The sequence below is a fragment of the Gouania willdenowi genome, chromosome 10, assembly GCF_900634775.1.
Source record: "Gouania willdenowi chromosome 10, fGouWil2.1, whole genome shotgun sequence".
Lineage (NCBI taxonomy): Eukaryota > Metazoa > Chordata > Actinopteri > Blenniiformes > Gobiesocidae > Gouania > Gouania willdenowi.
In genome coordinates, this window is record NC_041053.1 from 27,680,331 (window position 1) to 27,697,433 (window position 17,103).

Below are 17,103 nucleotides of genomic sequence, written 5' to 3' on the forward strand. Positions count from 1 at the left end.
AATCGACTGCTATCAATAATGAAACTAACACAAATAGGGCATGAGCTAAAGAACTGAGCAGGGGCCCATTATGTGTGTGTATACTAGTGTGTGTTGTTGACACTCACTCAGTTGAGCTGTTCTTGTGGTTGTGTATTGGTGAGATGCAGGGCGGGAGAAGGAGACAGTCTTTGTCCAATCGCAGCTTTTTATTGCTGTTTACCGACGACTCAGCATGGTCCGACTGGGAACAAACAAAACGGAAGGAAGAAAGTAGTAAATAAAATACACACTAATGAGTAGTTCTTGGAGGAGAATCCGTGTACCGTTCGTTCTTTGGTTATTCCATTTTAAAACCAAGTCAAAATAACAAACAGTGTGGTTATTTTGTTTTACCGACTTAAATCCAAAGCAGAATCACAGAAACATCACACACCAGATCTGCAGCGATTTTCTGTTTCAAAAAAAATTCTTGTTCTGTTTGTGTGATATTTGGATATTTACGGGGAACTTAGAGTCAGAACTGAAGTCCGCTGCACCTGGTTTCCCTTCACAGGTCCTGGACCAGGTCTCCTCAAACATTATGACTGTTTAGGATTTATTTCAGCAGTTTTCTGGTTCTGCTTCTGTTTTCATGTAGTCCATGGATGTTTTAGCTCGTTACGGCTGCTCACGTTTATGTTTTTGTTATATGGCGTTCAGTCCAAATATCCAAATAAATAGGTGACTATCGACTGTGAGCCTGGTGTGAGGAACAATAGATGTTAGAACTTCTACCATTTGCCACTTTTGCAAAAAAAATTACACATATTTTTGTGGGCAATGCAAAATATTTATTTTGCACGTTATAACACCGCAAGCCACTAACCCCAACCAGTCAAAGCGAATGGCTGCCACATCTGAACCTGGTTTCACTGGAGATTTCTTCTTACTTCTGTCTTCCTACTATGAACTCTATATTTTGTTAAGCATTTCGAGATGACTTTGTTGTAATTTGCGCTATATAAATAAAGTTGAATTGAAAAAAAACATTAAATTAACACCAGCCGTCAACACACACGAAAGTTGATCACAAGAAACAAGGAGCACCAGTAGATTCATTACAGCACCTCGGGTTACTTTAGTCACATAGCATGTGCGTGCTTTTCGTAACATTCATTTTAAAAATGTATTTATGTATTAATAATGTTTAAATTCACCAGTAATGTGACTTATGCGTTGCTCCTTTTTTTGTCAGGGAGTAAAAGTCTGCCCCCATCTTTGGGTCCCCTCTGTGTGGTGAGCTTACAACATGAAGCTCTCGTTCTAGTTTTCCCGTAAATATCCAAATATCACACAAACAGAACAAGATTCCATTTTAAAACAGAAAAAACGCTGCTTGTCTGGTTTGTGATTTTTCCTGTATTTCTGTTTTGGTTTTAAGTCAGTAAAACAAATTAACCACACTGTTTATTTGTTAAATGATTTGGTTTCAAAACGGAATAATCAAAGAACAAAGGGCACATCGATTGAGGAGACTTCCGTTTCACACCTTGTGTTTCCTTTTGTTCTTGCTGGAATGTTTCTCAGTGGGAATCATCACATTTGAAGCTGCCTGCCTTCTGTGTTTCCCTCCGTTCTCCCCTCGCTCCGTCCTTCCGCTCAGTCTGATATTACACTGCTCCTGCATCGAGGCGTTGTTCAGGACCCCCAGACTTGGGCATATCTTCTCTCTGTCCCTCGCCGTTGTCCGCTCTTTTTCTAGTCCGACTCCAAATCTCTCCCTGTCCTCTCTGTCTGTGGGTCTTTCCCTCTCAGCCAATCTCTCTCTGTCACCTTGCCGTTCTCTGTCCTGTAATCGCTCATTTCCTTCATCCTGTCGCTCCACTTTGGATGACTTTTGTCTTTGTCTCTGTCCGAACCAGTCTCTCTCCTCTTGCTTCTGTTGTCTATCTCGCTCTATCCTCTCTTTCTCCTCTAGTCGTTCTCTTTCTTTTCCCTCGCTCCCATCCCTTTCGGACATGCCCACCCTCGACCTCTCCCTCCAGTTCTGGCTCGGCACCCTGCTGAGCAAACCCAGGTCAATCTTCACCCACAAACTCTGGATCTCAGGAAATTGTCTCAGAGGTGAAAGAGGCAGCTCGTGTCCTACAATAGAAGGTGGAGATACGGACTCCAAATTTTTGTCCTTCCCTCCTAACCCTCCAGGATCAGGGACAGAAGTACCAAATGAAGCACTTATGTCACTAATGCTCAGGGAATTACTCATGCTACTGCTGCCATTAGCGCCGATGCTACCGTTACTACTGCTGCTACCATTAGTGGTCACACTGCTGCCATCTTTGACTCGAAGACCCTTCCCCAGACTGCCTGCACTGCTGGCCGAGCCAAAGCATGGAAGAAGAGGAGTGTGCGTGTGTGTATTGGACAAAGCCTGTGTGTTAATCGCAGAGCATGTGGTCTTTGGCAGAACTGGGATTTTTATGGCTTCATCTGTATCCGACTGGCATTCTGACGAGGAAGAGGAGGAATCTGTTTCGATGAATTCTCTTGATTTGGGTGTAATTTTGGTGCTAGGACCTCTGTGTTTCTTTTTATCCTGACACAGAGAAAACACAAACACAAAAAAAGGATGCATTAATCATTGTACGTTACTGCTTTTACAATAATAAGCAGTCAACTAATAGGCTTACAGGGAAAGCATCATATCTGCTATAGGAAAATATTCTAATTAGAAGCAAAGCATTACAGTGTCATTTTTAATTAAGCAGCACGAGTTGCCAGCCTTTTGGACCAATCTGTGAAGTACAAGGAAACATGTTTGACTGGTGGTTTTGAATGACAATGACATTCTTTGTGTAAAAATCCCATGGACAAGCTGTCGAGTGTAAATTAAAAGACGGAGCTTGGATTTCTTCGCATCACTTCAATCCATTTCCCACTCACAAAAAAGTGTTGCTCGGTCATATTGCTGCGAACACTTAAACTCCACTCATTACGCTGTGACCTGTTTGATATCAACAACAGCAAAAATAGTTAAAAAATATATGTGATGTCAAGCATATTTGATTAATTATTTTAAGAATATATTCTTAACCCATCCAAAATGGCTCTTGGACGTTGTTTTTCTAGTGGATTTTAGGTAATTATGTGAACAGAATAGATCGTACATCTGTCCTTTTCATTTTGAAGGACTTTTTTTTAGGTTGCAGTAATTTGTTACAAACCTGCTAATAACTAAAGAGTTGTTCTTTCCATCCAAAAACTTGTATGTTGTTAAATAACAAATTAAACTTCTATTCAGCGTACTTAAATATATTTTTCCCTTTAGTACAGGGTTTTTCAACCTTGGGGTGGTGACCCTATGGGCGGTCACCTGAATTTTTTTAAAATTTTTTAATTATTCTTTTAAAAATTAAAATAACACACAATCTGAAATAACTGCAATCAAAATTTCACTTTTTCAAATATAAATCTAAAATATAATATGATATTGTATGGTATGATAAATTAATAATAATAATAATAATAATAATAATAATAATAATAATAATAATAATAATAATAATAATAATAATAATAATAATAATAATAAATTAAATTATATAATATAATATAATAGTTTAAAAATATATCACTAATCCTGGCTACTCTGACTTGTTGTTGTTGCTGTTGTTGTGAAGCAAAAATCTGGTGCAGTTTTATTCACCTGCTTCCTCATCTGTGACTTTGTCTCGTGTGCAATCAAGCTGACACGCAAAAGCCTAATTTCTGATTTGTACTGTGCAATCAATTATATTAAACAGAGAGGATTGATTAGCAGCACAGATTGTGCAGCATCAACACCAGAAAGAAACAACAGAAGAAGATACACAGCAAAAAAAAAGAAAACACCACCCCTAATGTTTCCCACCCCATTGAAACCCACTCATTTGGCAGACACGTGCGCTTGGAATTTTTCCATTACTTGTTGCCATCTGCAAAATCCAAGGAAAAACAGGTTGTGTTGCCTATAAAGAAGTAGATACTGTCACTTGTATAATGTGACTTTAAACTGCTGGAAAAATGCTTTTTTTTTTTTTTTTTTTACTTTCTTCTTTCTGGAGCAGTGCTTTCAGCAAAGTTCACCTCTCCCTGGATGTTGACATCAGCGGGGCTGCCAGCTGTTCTACACAGCTCAGCCTGGCACTGGATCAAATGGTTCAACTGTGACTTTAGCTTTAGCACCAGCTGCAGATGTTTGCTCTCATCTCCATTTTTATGTATTAGTGGTAGGATAGCAGTGTGAAGAAGTCTCTCTTTAGAAAGCATCAAAATCTAACCCCTGACCTCAAAACTCAAGCACACGCACGCACGCACACCCACACACACACACAGGAGGTTAAAGCAGTGAGTGTGTGCTGGACTGATGAAGCTAATGCAGAGGTGACAGAAGTCAGGGTCATGAGGAAGACAATCTATCACTTGTTGTTTTTAGCTGTGCTTAGGGGCAGCTGCAGCTTCTCTCTGATGATGTGTTTTTTTTTATTTATTTATTTTTTTAACTCATTTCATCTTAGCTGATTTCCTTCAGCTGGTGGCAAAAAAAAAAAAAAAAAAAAAGCAGAGAGGAAATTTGTTTTCAAAGCAAGCACAGATAATGATCTGAGAAACGGGAGTCGTAAAGAAAAAAAAAAAAAAAAAAAAAAAACAACAACACAAAGCAACATTTTCTCATCTGATGTCTTTGTAATTTAAAGATGATTGCACATATTTATCTTTCACTTGTCAACCTCAGCTTTGTAAAGCATCTTTTCTGCTACATTAGATCACCACTTGCAATTTTCACACACAAAGAAATGCATTCCCTATATTTAAAAAAAGAGCATAATAACGTTCCCCTTACTTTAATTTAATTTGCTTTAGTTCAATGTCAAATCATTATTTTTGCAATATTAAACATTTTATCCAATGGAAATGTTGGTGCACCTCCTGCAGAGCCTTTTATCTTCACTATGATGTCCCATCCAGTTCAAAAATAAAATTGAATAGCAAAGAAAACACTTTTCATGTTCATTTTTAATCTTTCTCGTAAAGAAACTGGTTAATTAACCCTCCGATTATCTTTGGGGTCAATTTGATCCCATTCAATGTTTATAATTCAAAAAATAATAGTTGACTTTTTTTGCTTCATATTTCATGACTTGTCCTAATTTGATGGGTACAACTGATTAAGCATAAGATTATCATGATGTTTTTTTTTCTGCTGAACATATATTGCATAAATTGGTGTTCCTCTGGGGCCAATTTGACCCCAAGCTGTTGTAGCTGTGAAAAACTTGTCTCTGTGTGGTCAAATTGATCCCAAGGATAAAATGTGTAAGTAATATTTGAGGATAATAGGAGGGTTAAGATAAAAGCTATATATATTCCATAGCCATTTCTAGCCCTTTCATTATTTGTGCAGGACTCTGAAACAACTCCATGGTTGTGTCAAATTAACACGATGGTCAACTCAAACCTGGAAAACTTTGGGAACATTAACACTAATAAAACAAAACTGAAATTACAGTATTTTATGATTGGTGACCAAAGCATCGCTAGTAAATTAGTGAAGTATTTTTTTTTTTAATATTCATGGTGACATGAATTGTAAACCATGGTGGTGTCAGTATTTTTAATGGTTACTGACAGGGTTGGGGTCAATCATAATTGTAATCACGTAATTCATAATTAATTACAATTACGACATAATTTAATTGTAAAAAACTCTGTCGCAGTTGTAATCCTAATTGAATTGTAATTGAGTTCAGGTAATTTACTTAATTGTGATTGCAATTGTCATGGAAATTCTATACAAACTGTCCTTTATAATGGAGAACCATGTAACATATCTATGGCTTACATCTATGTAGTTAACAATTATTAAGATATGTTTCATATCAAGTTTCAGCAACATTTTACCATTTAATTATTATTTTTTTAATTAAATCGAGACTAAACTGAGAAAAAAGGCTCAGAAGCCCACACCAAAAATATTAATACCAATATTTTCATTGATTAGGAAGCCTAACAAGGTAACCAAGAGATGAGAAACAAATTAGATGATAGATAATATTTTGTATTGTATGTTAGAGCTGATTTAAGACATGGGTCAAAACTGAACCGTTAGCATAAGAGATGCTAACAGAAAACTAGCACAAGAGAAAAGTTACATTTTTAGTTGTGATTCATTAAAGGCTCAGTAATTGTAACTGAACTTTAGTCATAAGAACGTAATAGTAATTGACTTTTAGGAAAAATTATAATTGAGTTGTAACTGAAGACATAATTGTAATTGACCCCAACCCTGGTTACTGATGTTCTACACCAGGTCCTACTGTAAAACAAACCTGGGTCCCACTGACAGCAGGCACTGGGACGGCGGTTTGCTGGGGCGCTGCTGGTGGAGCGACTGTGTTGTTGTTTGTGTTTGGAGCAGCGCGTGGTTCTTTCCTCGGGGCCGTTTTCCCACTGGGGGGTTTGCTCCGCGGCCTCGAGGGATTCTGAAGCTCCTGGGAAGCGGGCGGCAACAGGTCCTTATCCCTGGCTGCAGGGCTGAAGGAAGGAAACACAATGGGAGAATTATATTTACCCTTGAGCAAGGCAGAGAGCTGATGTATTCTGAACGCTGACAAACAGTAGAAAATACTGTTTGCCTTGGTTTTTGCTCTGGGAGGGGGATGAAATGTAAGTTAGAAGGGGAAAAAAACAAGAGTATGAAATAAATGAAAACAGCATGCATTCAGCTGAACTTATTAGGACGTGGGAGGCTGAAAAAGGGAAGACGGGAGAACAAGAATTGGAGGGGGGGGGGGGGGGGGGGATGGAAATCAGGAAAAGGAAGCTGGGGAGTTAATGTGTTTCTCTCTCATTAGCCTAACGTCAAGCTGAGCACATAGTTCGACATGGATTCTCCTCAGTCTGAGCGTTTTCAACAACAGACATGGATGTGACAGTATTTAGAAGCTGGCAGTGTGGGCTCAGTAATGAGTGGCAGTGACAGACATGGCTGACAGCTATTGTTATCCTTTTAACATTAAACTTCCTCATACCACTTTATATACCAGGGCAACACCAAATAACACCACAAGTAACTTTAAAACAGGATGTTATTCATCTTAATACTGATGGTTTACAGGATAAATGTCCAAAAACAGGGGATTTGGGTGTAAGTCAGGAATTAATTACATGAATTTGAAGGAGGTTGGTAGTTTGAGTTTAGCAGATTGAGTGTTATAGTTTTACACCCTGCAGCTCAGTGTTAGGACCTTTAACTGTTCTTTCAGAGCGTGCATTAACTGTTTCTTTCGGAGGCTTTAGGGAGTGAATGTGTCTGTGTGCGTTAGCCCTGTAATTAGCTGATCATCTGTCCATACTGTACCCTACCTGAGGGTCTTTTAAACATCACCATTCTTACTTTGTTTCTTAAGAACATGTTACAATGCAATTATTATCACTGCAGAGTTAATCCCCCCAAACATTCTAAGACCATGTGACCATACAACCCTTAGAAAGGGGTTGGGGTCGTGTAATTGATAATTAATTACACTTTTGACGTGATTATATTTTTAACTGTAATGGAAAAGTCTGTTGTAATAGTAATTGAACTGTAATTGAGTCATTTACAGTTTAATTAAAAGCAAACCAGTGGAACCATGTTGCAGTTCTATAGCTAACACATATGTAGTTAATTATTAAAATAAGTTTCATATCAAGTTTTCATACATCTGTCACTTCTCTCGAGGATCATTTTACCATTTTTATAATAACTGAAATCAATGAAAAAGGCTTAGATGCCCACACCAAAAATATTAATATTTTCATGGATAAGGAAGTAATTAAACTTTAGTAATTGAGAATGTAATTTTAATTGACTTTCAAGGGAAATGTTATGATTGTGATTTTAGTTGTAATTGGAAAAATTAGCAGTCATAGAATCATAAGTGAGTTGTAATTGAACATGGATATTTAAAAGTGGAATTGTAATTGAAAAATGTAATTGACCCCTAACCCTGTCTTGGAATGAATTAATTTTAGTTTGATGTGACATTCAAGATGGATTTAAAAAAACAAAAAAAAAAAACAAAAACAACCAACATTGCCGCGATAAATCACATAATTACAAAAATGTTATTGTTTAATCCATTTTCTATGTTTAAATCTGTCATATGTCATCAAATGGATTTGTATAAAGGAATAAATAATATATTCCCAAACAATATGTTAGATGTTTTTTAATATTTAAGCATTTTATTTCACAAGTTACATTGTCTGACTGCATTGATGGTGTCCGCTGGTCTTTTACCTGTGCTGGTTAGCTTTGCTCCATGTCTGGCTCTGGTTATCCTCAGCGCTGTTTGACCTCTCTGTCCGTCTGGGCTGTTTCTTCCCCGTGGTGTTCCTCCTCGGGGTTGGGACTTCTGGACCTGACAACAGGCCCGGTGACAATCTCATCTTGGACCTCTGACCCTCCCCGGAGGCTTTCTGACTGAGTTTAGCTTTGGCCTTATCTCTGCTCGGGCTTAGGAGAGAAAAAGAAAAGAATTCTTCCTTCGCTGGTTGACGCATGCTGGAGCTATTAATCATTTTTGTTTTGATGTTTGAATTTAATCATTATTTAAAAAAAAAAGAAAAAAAAAAAATTCCAGAGGATCTACTACATATCAGATTGTTATGGTTTGCTTTCATTGTTGCACAATCAAAAAAACACGCACACCCCTTTTTGAGGCAGTGTGCTGGATGAAAAAAGCCGAAAGATGCAATGAAAAAAAAATCCGCACAACTGCGTGGTTAGCTCCCAATTTTAATTTACACCAAAAAATGTGAAGTTTCGGGCTAAAGTCTGATGAAGGAAGTCTGATGAAGGGCGTTTAGCCCGAAACGTCACATTTTTTGGTGTAAATTATAATTGGGAGCCAACCACGCAGTTGTGCAGACCTTTGTTGCTTTCATTATTGATAATCCTATTAAGTTTAAAACAGAGGTGTCAAACTCATTTTAGTTCATGGGCCAAATAAGAATAAGTTTGATCTCAAGTGGACCGCAGAGGGTGGGGAATCAAACAATTTCAACATTAGTGCTACATTGCATTGCCATGCATAAATGATATAAAAGTATGTATCTAAGGCACCAGCAATAGGTGACGGGTAGTGACTAAGTGTATTTAATTTGGGGATATTTTGTCAAATTATATCAGGATTGAACAGGATTTTGGAAAAATTTGGTTTTTTTCAACAAGTTGAGAGTAAAAACGTCTTCCATCGTGTTCTACAAACATGGGAAAACTGCCAACCCCCTGCAAATCTTGTAGAGTTCATAGAGTTATATTTCCAAATAAAAATGTTGAAATGTTTTGTGTATTATTTTGGATATGATACAGTGATTTAAAAATACTCCCAATTGCTGTTTAATTTCAATAAATGATTTCCTTGAAAAGTTTCTATTTCTTGAATATTGCCAAAATTCCTAAGCTGCAGTTCCTGTAGAAATTTGCCAGATATTTTAATGAATAGAATAGAAGGCATTTATTGTCATCATACACAATGTACAATGAAATTCAAGCCCTTTTACAGCCCTACTAAGAGATCTACGACTAAATTGTTTGGCCTTCTCAGCCATTTTCACTTTCCCCTGTGGGCCGATTTGGATGTTTTAAAGGGCCGGATTTGGCCCCTGAGCCTTGAGTTTAACACGTGGTTTAAAAGGTCACACCCTGAGTAGGTATTTAGTACATTCACATTAAGTCAAATAAAAGCATTGTTATTTTCAAAACTTTAATCTTTTTTTTAAAATATCGTACTAATATAATGAGCCTATTTTTTTTCTATCGTATCGTATCGTCAGCTCTGTGTATCGTCCTAACCTAGTCACTACCAATTGTTATTAGTGTAAATAGGCATAACTGCACTGTATGATTAACAACACTATAGAAATAAAAGATGGGCTGAACTGGATGGGCTAAATGGCCAGATTTGGCTCCTGGGCCTAGAGTTTGACACATGGGCACTAAAGGGTCTGCCACCCATCAGTTGAGAAGCCTTTTTCTAAAGGACTATTCTGCTCCTACCAGAATGTTGTTGCTCTTGTTTCCTTGTGCTCCACTGTAGGTCCTGCTGGAACAGGAGTGCTGTTGGTGCTGCATGCTTTAGTCTTTGCAATTGTTGCTGCGTTTCTTGGAGAGAAATTCTGTGGCCCCTGGCTGATGGAGCCTAAACGATCAAACACATGCTCTGATAATTAACCAAGCCCATGCATTATATGATTATATTATACTTGTATGTAAAAATGTTTACACACGTGAGAGGAATTTCATGTCACAAATGATGGGGAAAGGTGTGAACCTGTCGAGTTAACATTCAAACCCAAGGAAAATATTCACACGTGTGTGATCTGAATGTGAAGTCGTAGGAAAAATATTCACAAATGTGTAGACTGATATTTGCACAAACAAAATGACAGCTGCAAACTTGTAATCCAACATTCACTCACATGTTTTTCTATTACTCATGCCTAATATCGTTTACGACCACAACCCTGCGGTGACAATGCACAAAGTACTTTTCTCGCGTGAATCGGCACTGCTTGAGTTTTGCAACACATTTCGCGAGACGTCTGTTGCAAAACAGATTTGCAATATTAAAAAAAACCCCCAAACAAAACACGTGAGTAAATGTTGGATTACAAATTTGCAGCTGTCATTTTGTTTGTAAATTTGTGAATACCTTTTCTGCGACTTCACATTCAGACCATGCGTGTGCGCATACTTTCTTTCGTTTTCTACAAGTTCACATTTTCTCCCATCATTTGTGGCATGAAATTCATTTCACGTGTGTGGATTTTGTATACATTTCTACATACAACTTCATATTTTCTTTCCAATTCAAGTTCTAACATCACATTCTACAAGCTCTCTTATTTTGTAACAAATCCACCTTCATAGCATTAATATGGACACTGAGTGGCTTTGACTTCACATTTGACTGACTGGGTAGCTTTGACTGACCTGAACCATGATGCTCCTGCTGGGGGGGAACCAGAGGTTTGGTTTGAGCTTGGACTTTATTCAACCAGCTGTCAAGCTGCCACTTGTTAGTAGAAGGCGGCTCGGGCTAATAGAGGAGGAATGCAGTCGTATTAGTATTTCATTTCACCCTGAGGAGAACTTTGATGTCAAACCTAAATTTAAAAGGTTAACAGTTAAACATTTTCCCATGCACATGCATATAATGGGGTCCTTCACAGAAAAAGATTGTGATACCTAGCAATGAAAACATACCACTTCGTACCGTTGCCATCTTGTGTTTTGCTGCTACAAAGATACTGATGTGCTGTGCTGTACACTGCATTTTCATTTTTCATATTTCTCTCACTCTATCCTGGCCTTCATTAGCCCATAAACACGGCGGGGTTGAGCCAATGAAATGTGATGAATGATGTCACAACTTGTTTTTCTGCGGTTCTACTTTTATCACTTTCAGAACATCATCGAGAGACTGTGAGAGAACATTAAATGCATGGACAGTCAGACTGGGTGGGAAAATAAAGCAGAAATGAATCATCTATGTTTTTTGTTGCTGACTGGTTGAACTTATTCGCAAAATGTTTCAACTTCTTTTCTTTTGATGAGAAGAAATAACTTTTTTATATATTTACGTGACTTGAAGATTTGTTTTTGTTACAAATAATGGGAAATGAGTAAAAGAAAATAGTATAAAAGGATAAAAATAGAAAAACAAATAAAATAGAAAAACACCAGTAACATACAGTAAATAGAATATATACAAAATAATACAAATATACAATAACACTAATAATAATACAACAATATAGAAAATACAAAACAATAGAACACCAACAGTAGCAACATTATAAAGAATGGTAGTGATGGTGGTAAATGTGATGGTGATGATGGTAAAGGTTTAAGAAAGTTTGGTAATATGTTCACTCATGTTTTTTTAATATCTTTCTCAAAGTCAATGCTGTCATTACGCTCACCCTGTCACGCTTCTGTGGCAGTCACCGTTTTAATTGCTATATTCTCATCACAACATAATCATGGCACTAAATTTATCACCTGTGCAATGTCAACATTGTTTATAATGAGTTTTAAAAACTAGTGATTTTCCCCCCTCAAAGGAGTACCGATACCAGGGTTGGGGTAAATTACAATTATCCATGTTCAATTACAATTCAATTATGATTACAGCGACTGACATTTTTCCAATTGCAATTAAAAAAATATTTTTCCCCCTGAAAGTCCATTACAATTATGTTCTCAGTTACTAAAGTTCAATTACAGCTAATCATAATTACTGGGCCTTTAATAAATAAGCCCATGAAATGTAACCGTCCTTTTGTGTTAGCTTTCAGTTAGCATCTCTTATGATAACGGGTCAGTTCTGACCCATGTGTTAAAGTGAAAAAAATGATCTATCATCTATTTTTCTCTCCATCTCTTGGTCACCTTGTTAGACTTCCTAATCAATGAAAATGTTGGCATTCATATTTTTGATGAGAGCATTTGAGCCTTTTTTTCTGTCAGTATAACCCTATATTTATATATATATATTTTTGAATAATTGTTAGCTACGTACTGTATGTGTAAGCCATAGAACTGTAACATGGTTCCACTGGTTTGCGTTTAATTCAATTGTAATTGACAGTTTTTATAGAATTTCCATGACAACTACAAAGTCAATTATCTGAACTCAATTACAATTAAATTATGATGACAACAGCAACAGGTTATTTCAATTACAATTATGACATAATCGTAATTAATGATCAATTACGCAATTACAATTATATTTGACCCCAACCCTGCCGGTAGTCCACAGTTAGGTTAATCATCATGTATTACTTTATAGAAAGTGTCTATTTGTACTATTGCCGTACAGACAACCCCCGGTGCTATTGATACGGTTAGTGTTAGAGTTAGGGTTAGGTTTAGTCTTAGTCACGTGACCTAAACTGGCCAATGACTGATGTATCACGTGACCTAAACTGGCCAATGACTGATGTATCACGTGACCTAAACTGGCCAATGACTGATGTATCACGTGACCTAAACTGGCCAATGACTGATCTATTACGTGACCTAAACTGGCCAATGACTGATGTATCACGTGACCTAAACTGGCCAATGACTGATGTATCACGTGACCTAAACTGGCCAATGACTGATGTATCACGTGACCTAAACTGGCCAATGACTGATGTATCACGTGACCTAAACTGGCCAATGACTGATGTATCACGTGACCTAAACTGGCCAATGACTGATGTATCACGTGACCTAAACTGACCAATGACTAACCTACCCCTTGACCTAAACTGGCCAAATAGGGTCGCTGCGTTCGGAAAGAATGTTGGTATATTGATACGGCAACCGTACGGATAGCCACTGCCTACTTTATAATATGACACTTGGTAATTGATGTGTGGGCATGGTGATTTGTACAGGTCTTTACGGTTGAGTACTTTCTTCAGCCAAAAATGAGTTTTGTCAGTATTTTAACTTTGAATGATGTCATCCACAATGTATTCACAAACACAGTTTTTACTACATACCTCTGAAGTGTTGGTGTGGGAGGCCTGATTATATTCACTGTCAGTAGAGCTGCTCTCTGACTCGTCGGTGTCAGACTCTGAGCTGCTCTCAGATTCACTGCTGCTCCCCGATGCACCACTAAAAACAGAGAGAGACACAATAAGGGCTGAAGATCTAAGACAGTCAGAGACAGAACACATTCCATCTTATTAAAGAACTCGCCGGCCCCAAAGTGGAGAAATTGACACGGAATGGGGACACTGTCTTCTTGGTCATAGCAGGTGAATGGAGTGTTGACTGTCATTTAAACCACTATAAAGTGGACTGACCTAATAAATACATCTGCTGTAATACTTTGGAATTGGAATTCCATCCCTCTTATTAATTGCAGCAAACATAATGGTTTGAATCTCATCTGATTTAGGATTAGAGAAAAACAGTTCAAAAATTGTAAACAAATATCTATATATATGCCAAACAATTACAATTCAATTCTACAAATTCTTCTTACGACTCTATTTTATTTCTTGTTCTTTTCATTAACATTTTTTTTTTGCTTAATTTTAACACTAATTAAAAAAATCTGAGAATAATAAGAAAAGCCAAACACCTTGGGTGACACTTTATAATCCCTACCTGTTATAATTAGTTAATAAATCATTAATAAACTGTCAGTCAATGAGTTATAAATTGTTTGTTGAACATTTTCTAACAGTTTGTTAAGGATTTATAACTGCGCCTTATAGATAGCCATTAGATAACTCACAAGCTGTTAGTTAACAATTTATAAATTACATTCTAACTGTGTGTTAATGATTAAGAATTACTGTTAGTAAATAAGGAATAGTTGCAATTTTAGGATAATGTCCTCATAACATATATAAAGTTTTAACTGATGCTTAACAAGTCATTAGTAGGTACTAAAAATATAAACTAATAATTATTTTCTCTTGTTTCATTTTTATTAGAATCTTCATTAGCTATGGTTAGAGCCATTGCAACTCTTCTTGGAGTCCACACACAGTACAATCGTCTTGTTAGTGCAGTACACAATTACATATAACACAAACAAAACAAACCTGACCTAGTTCCAAATAGCAATTCCTCCTACGTGAGGCTTTTAACATCAGATGATTGGTTCTTTAGAAATATACACTTAAAACACATTAAAATACATTTACAGTAATTTATCAATATACGTTTATAGTTCACATACAACTAATCGAACTTACCCTCATTTATTGTATTCAGTAGCTTTGATTATACATCATTAGGCACCTAGCGCTGATTTGATAATATATTTTCATTCAGTGGTTATTATAGTATAGTATATAAGACTAGTACAGTGCCCGTCAGAAGTATGTACTGTATTCATATGGGAGCTTAAGTAGAGTTGTCAATTATGGCCAAATGAGTATGTGTTTGAAGGTTGGATGTACAAAGAGTTGTACATACTCTGTAGTGTTATAAAGGGGTATGATTGCGGGTGCAAAGTAAAAAAGCCTGTGCGATTTCCCTGGTTTAATGGGACATGCACATGATAAATGTGTTGTTTGTTTTTTTTCACTAATTTTTATATTTTTTTCGTTTGGTGTATTTTTCTGTAACGTATGTTTTTTGGAGTCATTATGTGTATTTTTGTACCTTTCTGTTGTGTTTTTGTGCATTTTTGTTTTTTGTTGCCATTGTAGTGTGATTCTGGAGTCACCTCTTCTTTTTCAAACCCAAACAAACTGCGACACAGTGACGTCATGACCTGGTGACCCGGAACCGGAAGTAGCGCGCTCAATACCGTGCTCAATACCGAGAGGGAGCCGTAATCTTACAATTAAAATGAACGTTTTGAACACCAAATTACTCCAAAATAACAGATGCACATACTCGGGGTATTTGGAAGCCATATTCGCTCCACAAACACACAGACCTTTCTTACATTATAGTATACTAGTAAAGTGTCCGTTACAGTATAAACATAAATTGCCATTTACACATATATGAAATGTTGTTCTCTGCATTTGACCCATCCCTGAGGAGCAGTTGGGGGGTGAAGGGATGACTCAACATCCCATAATGTTGGCCCGGGTGAGATTCGAACCGGTGACCCTCCGATTACCACTAGGCCACCACTCCTCATGATCTATTACCAATTTACAAGTGGTATTATTCTACCACTAAATATCAAGACACACACACACACACACACGAATGTTTGGCGTACACTAAAAATTGCAATTATGCGTAGTTCAATGTGTGTGAGTGAGAGAGAGAAAGAGGGAGAGAGTAGGTGCATGTAATTTTGGTTCAAGGCTGCCATCACAACAGGCACCAATCTGTGTGAGCAGTCAAGCAGCAAATCCATCAACTGTTCCTCAGGCGCGTACACACACACACACGCACGCACGCGCACACACACGCACACACAATATGAGAGCAGCCTGTTTTCCCTTCTTCTATCATCGCTCATCTTGTCGCTTTCTCCACTTTCTTCTCTCTTTCCATTTCAATCAAATTTTTCACCTCACTTTGCTCTATTAGCATCTCAGTTGAAACAATACTGGCCAAAGCACTGAGTCAAAGCCCTGGAAAGGTTTGCATAATTGTTTGTGTGCGTGTGTGTGTGATCTCCATATAAAAGTAAACCCTACTGACTGTGAGTGTGAAACACATTAAAGCAGTATTAGAAACAGTGAGGTTTAATTTGACCAAACGTTGTGATCACCCACAGAGAAAACTCTTTTGTTTTCCTTTTAGGCTGTCCTTGGCAGAGCCTGAAAGAAATGAGTCACACATACCACTGAGTGTTTGTCCTCACGCTGTCAGGTAATTGGACTTTCTTTCATCAACAATGTTTCTAAGTGTGCGTTATTAGAGCTTAGTGTATGTTTTGTTACATCAGGGCGTTAGACGATCTTTATTGGGCTCAGAGAAAATTAACTGATCAATACCCAACAATGTCTGTTTCTTGCATTTTTTTTTTAAAGTGATATTCTTTCTTTCTTACTGGTTTATATTTCTCTGTTTTTATCACTGTATTGGTGTTTTTATTTTAGCTTGTAAAGCAGAGGTGGTCCGAGGGCCACGTTATCAACAGTTATGTCAGCATTCAGAATTCTAACCAATCTGAGCAATAATACAGGGAAGAACAATGAGTTTGTGTTGTCATTTCATGCGTTTTTAATCATTTTGTGTATTTCTCTCCCATTTTGCGCTTTCTGTTGTTGTCTTGAGTGTTTTTTAAGTCATTTATCATATTTTTCCTCTCATTTCATTAGTTTTTTGTTGTTTTGTGTGTGGTGAACCAATTTGTGTATTTTTGTTGTCATTTAGTGATTTTGGAGACTTTTTTTGGGGCCTGTTTTCTGTTATTGTTGTTGTTTTTTGTTTTGTTGATGTCATTTTGCGTATTTTCCTCTCATTTCATTTTCTTGTTGTCTTGTGTGTTATGAGTCAATTTGTGTATTTTTGTTGTCATTTTGTGATTTTTGGTGTATTCGTTTTTTTTTTGCTTTTGTTGTCGTTTTGTAATTCTGTGACGTTTCAATAATTTGGGGTTGTTCTTTTGTTTTGTTGCCGTT

General features: G+C 37.0%; 1 protein-coding gene across 1 annotated transcript in view; it reads right to left on the bottom strand.

Annotated features, from left to right (window-relative positions):
- aff2 (AF4/FMR2 family, member 2) overlaps window positions 1-17,103 on the bottom strand; it is a 183,104-nt gene that overhangs the window by 27,351 nt on the left and 138,650 nt on the right. Inside the window, exons 11-17 of the mRNA XM_028459936.1 lie at window positions 13,549-13,666; window positions 10,982-11,087; window positions 10,046-10,187; window positions 8,285-8,500; window positions 6,330-6,534; window positions 1,511-2,557; window positions 108-223 (exon numbers count right to left, since the gene is read on the bottom strand). Coding sequence (XP_028315737.1) covers window positions 108-223; window positions 1,511-2,557; window positions 6,330-6,534; window positions 8,285-8,500; window positions 10,046-10,187; window positions 10,982-11,087; window positions 13,549-13,666 — 1,950 coding nt within the window. The remainder of the gene's footprint in view (window positions 1-107; window positions 224-1,510; window positions 2,558-6,329; window positions 6,535-8,284; window positions 8,501-10,045; window positions 10,188-10,981; window positions 11,088-13,548; window positions 13,667-17,103) is intronic.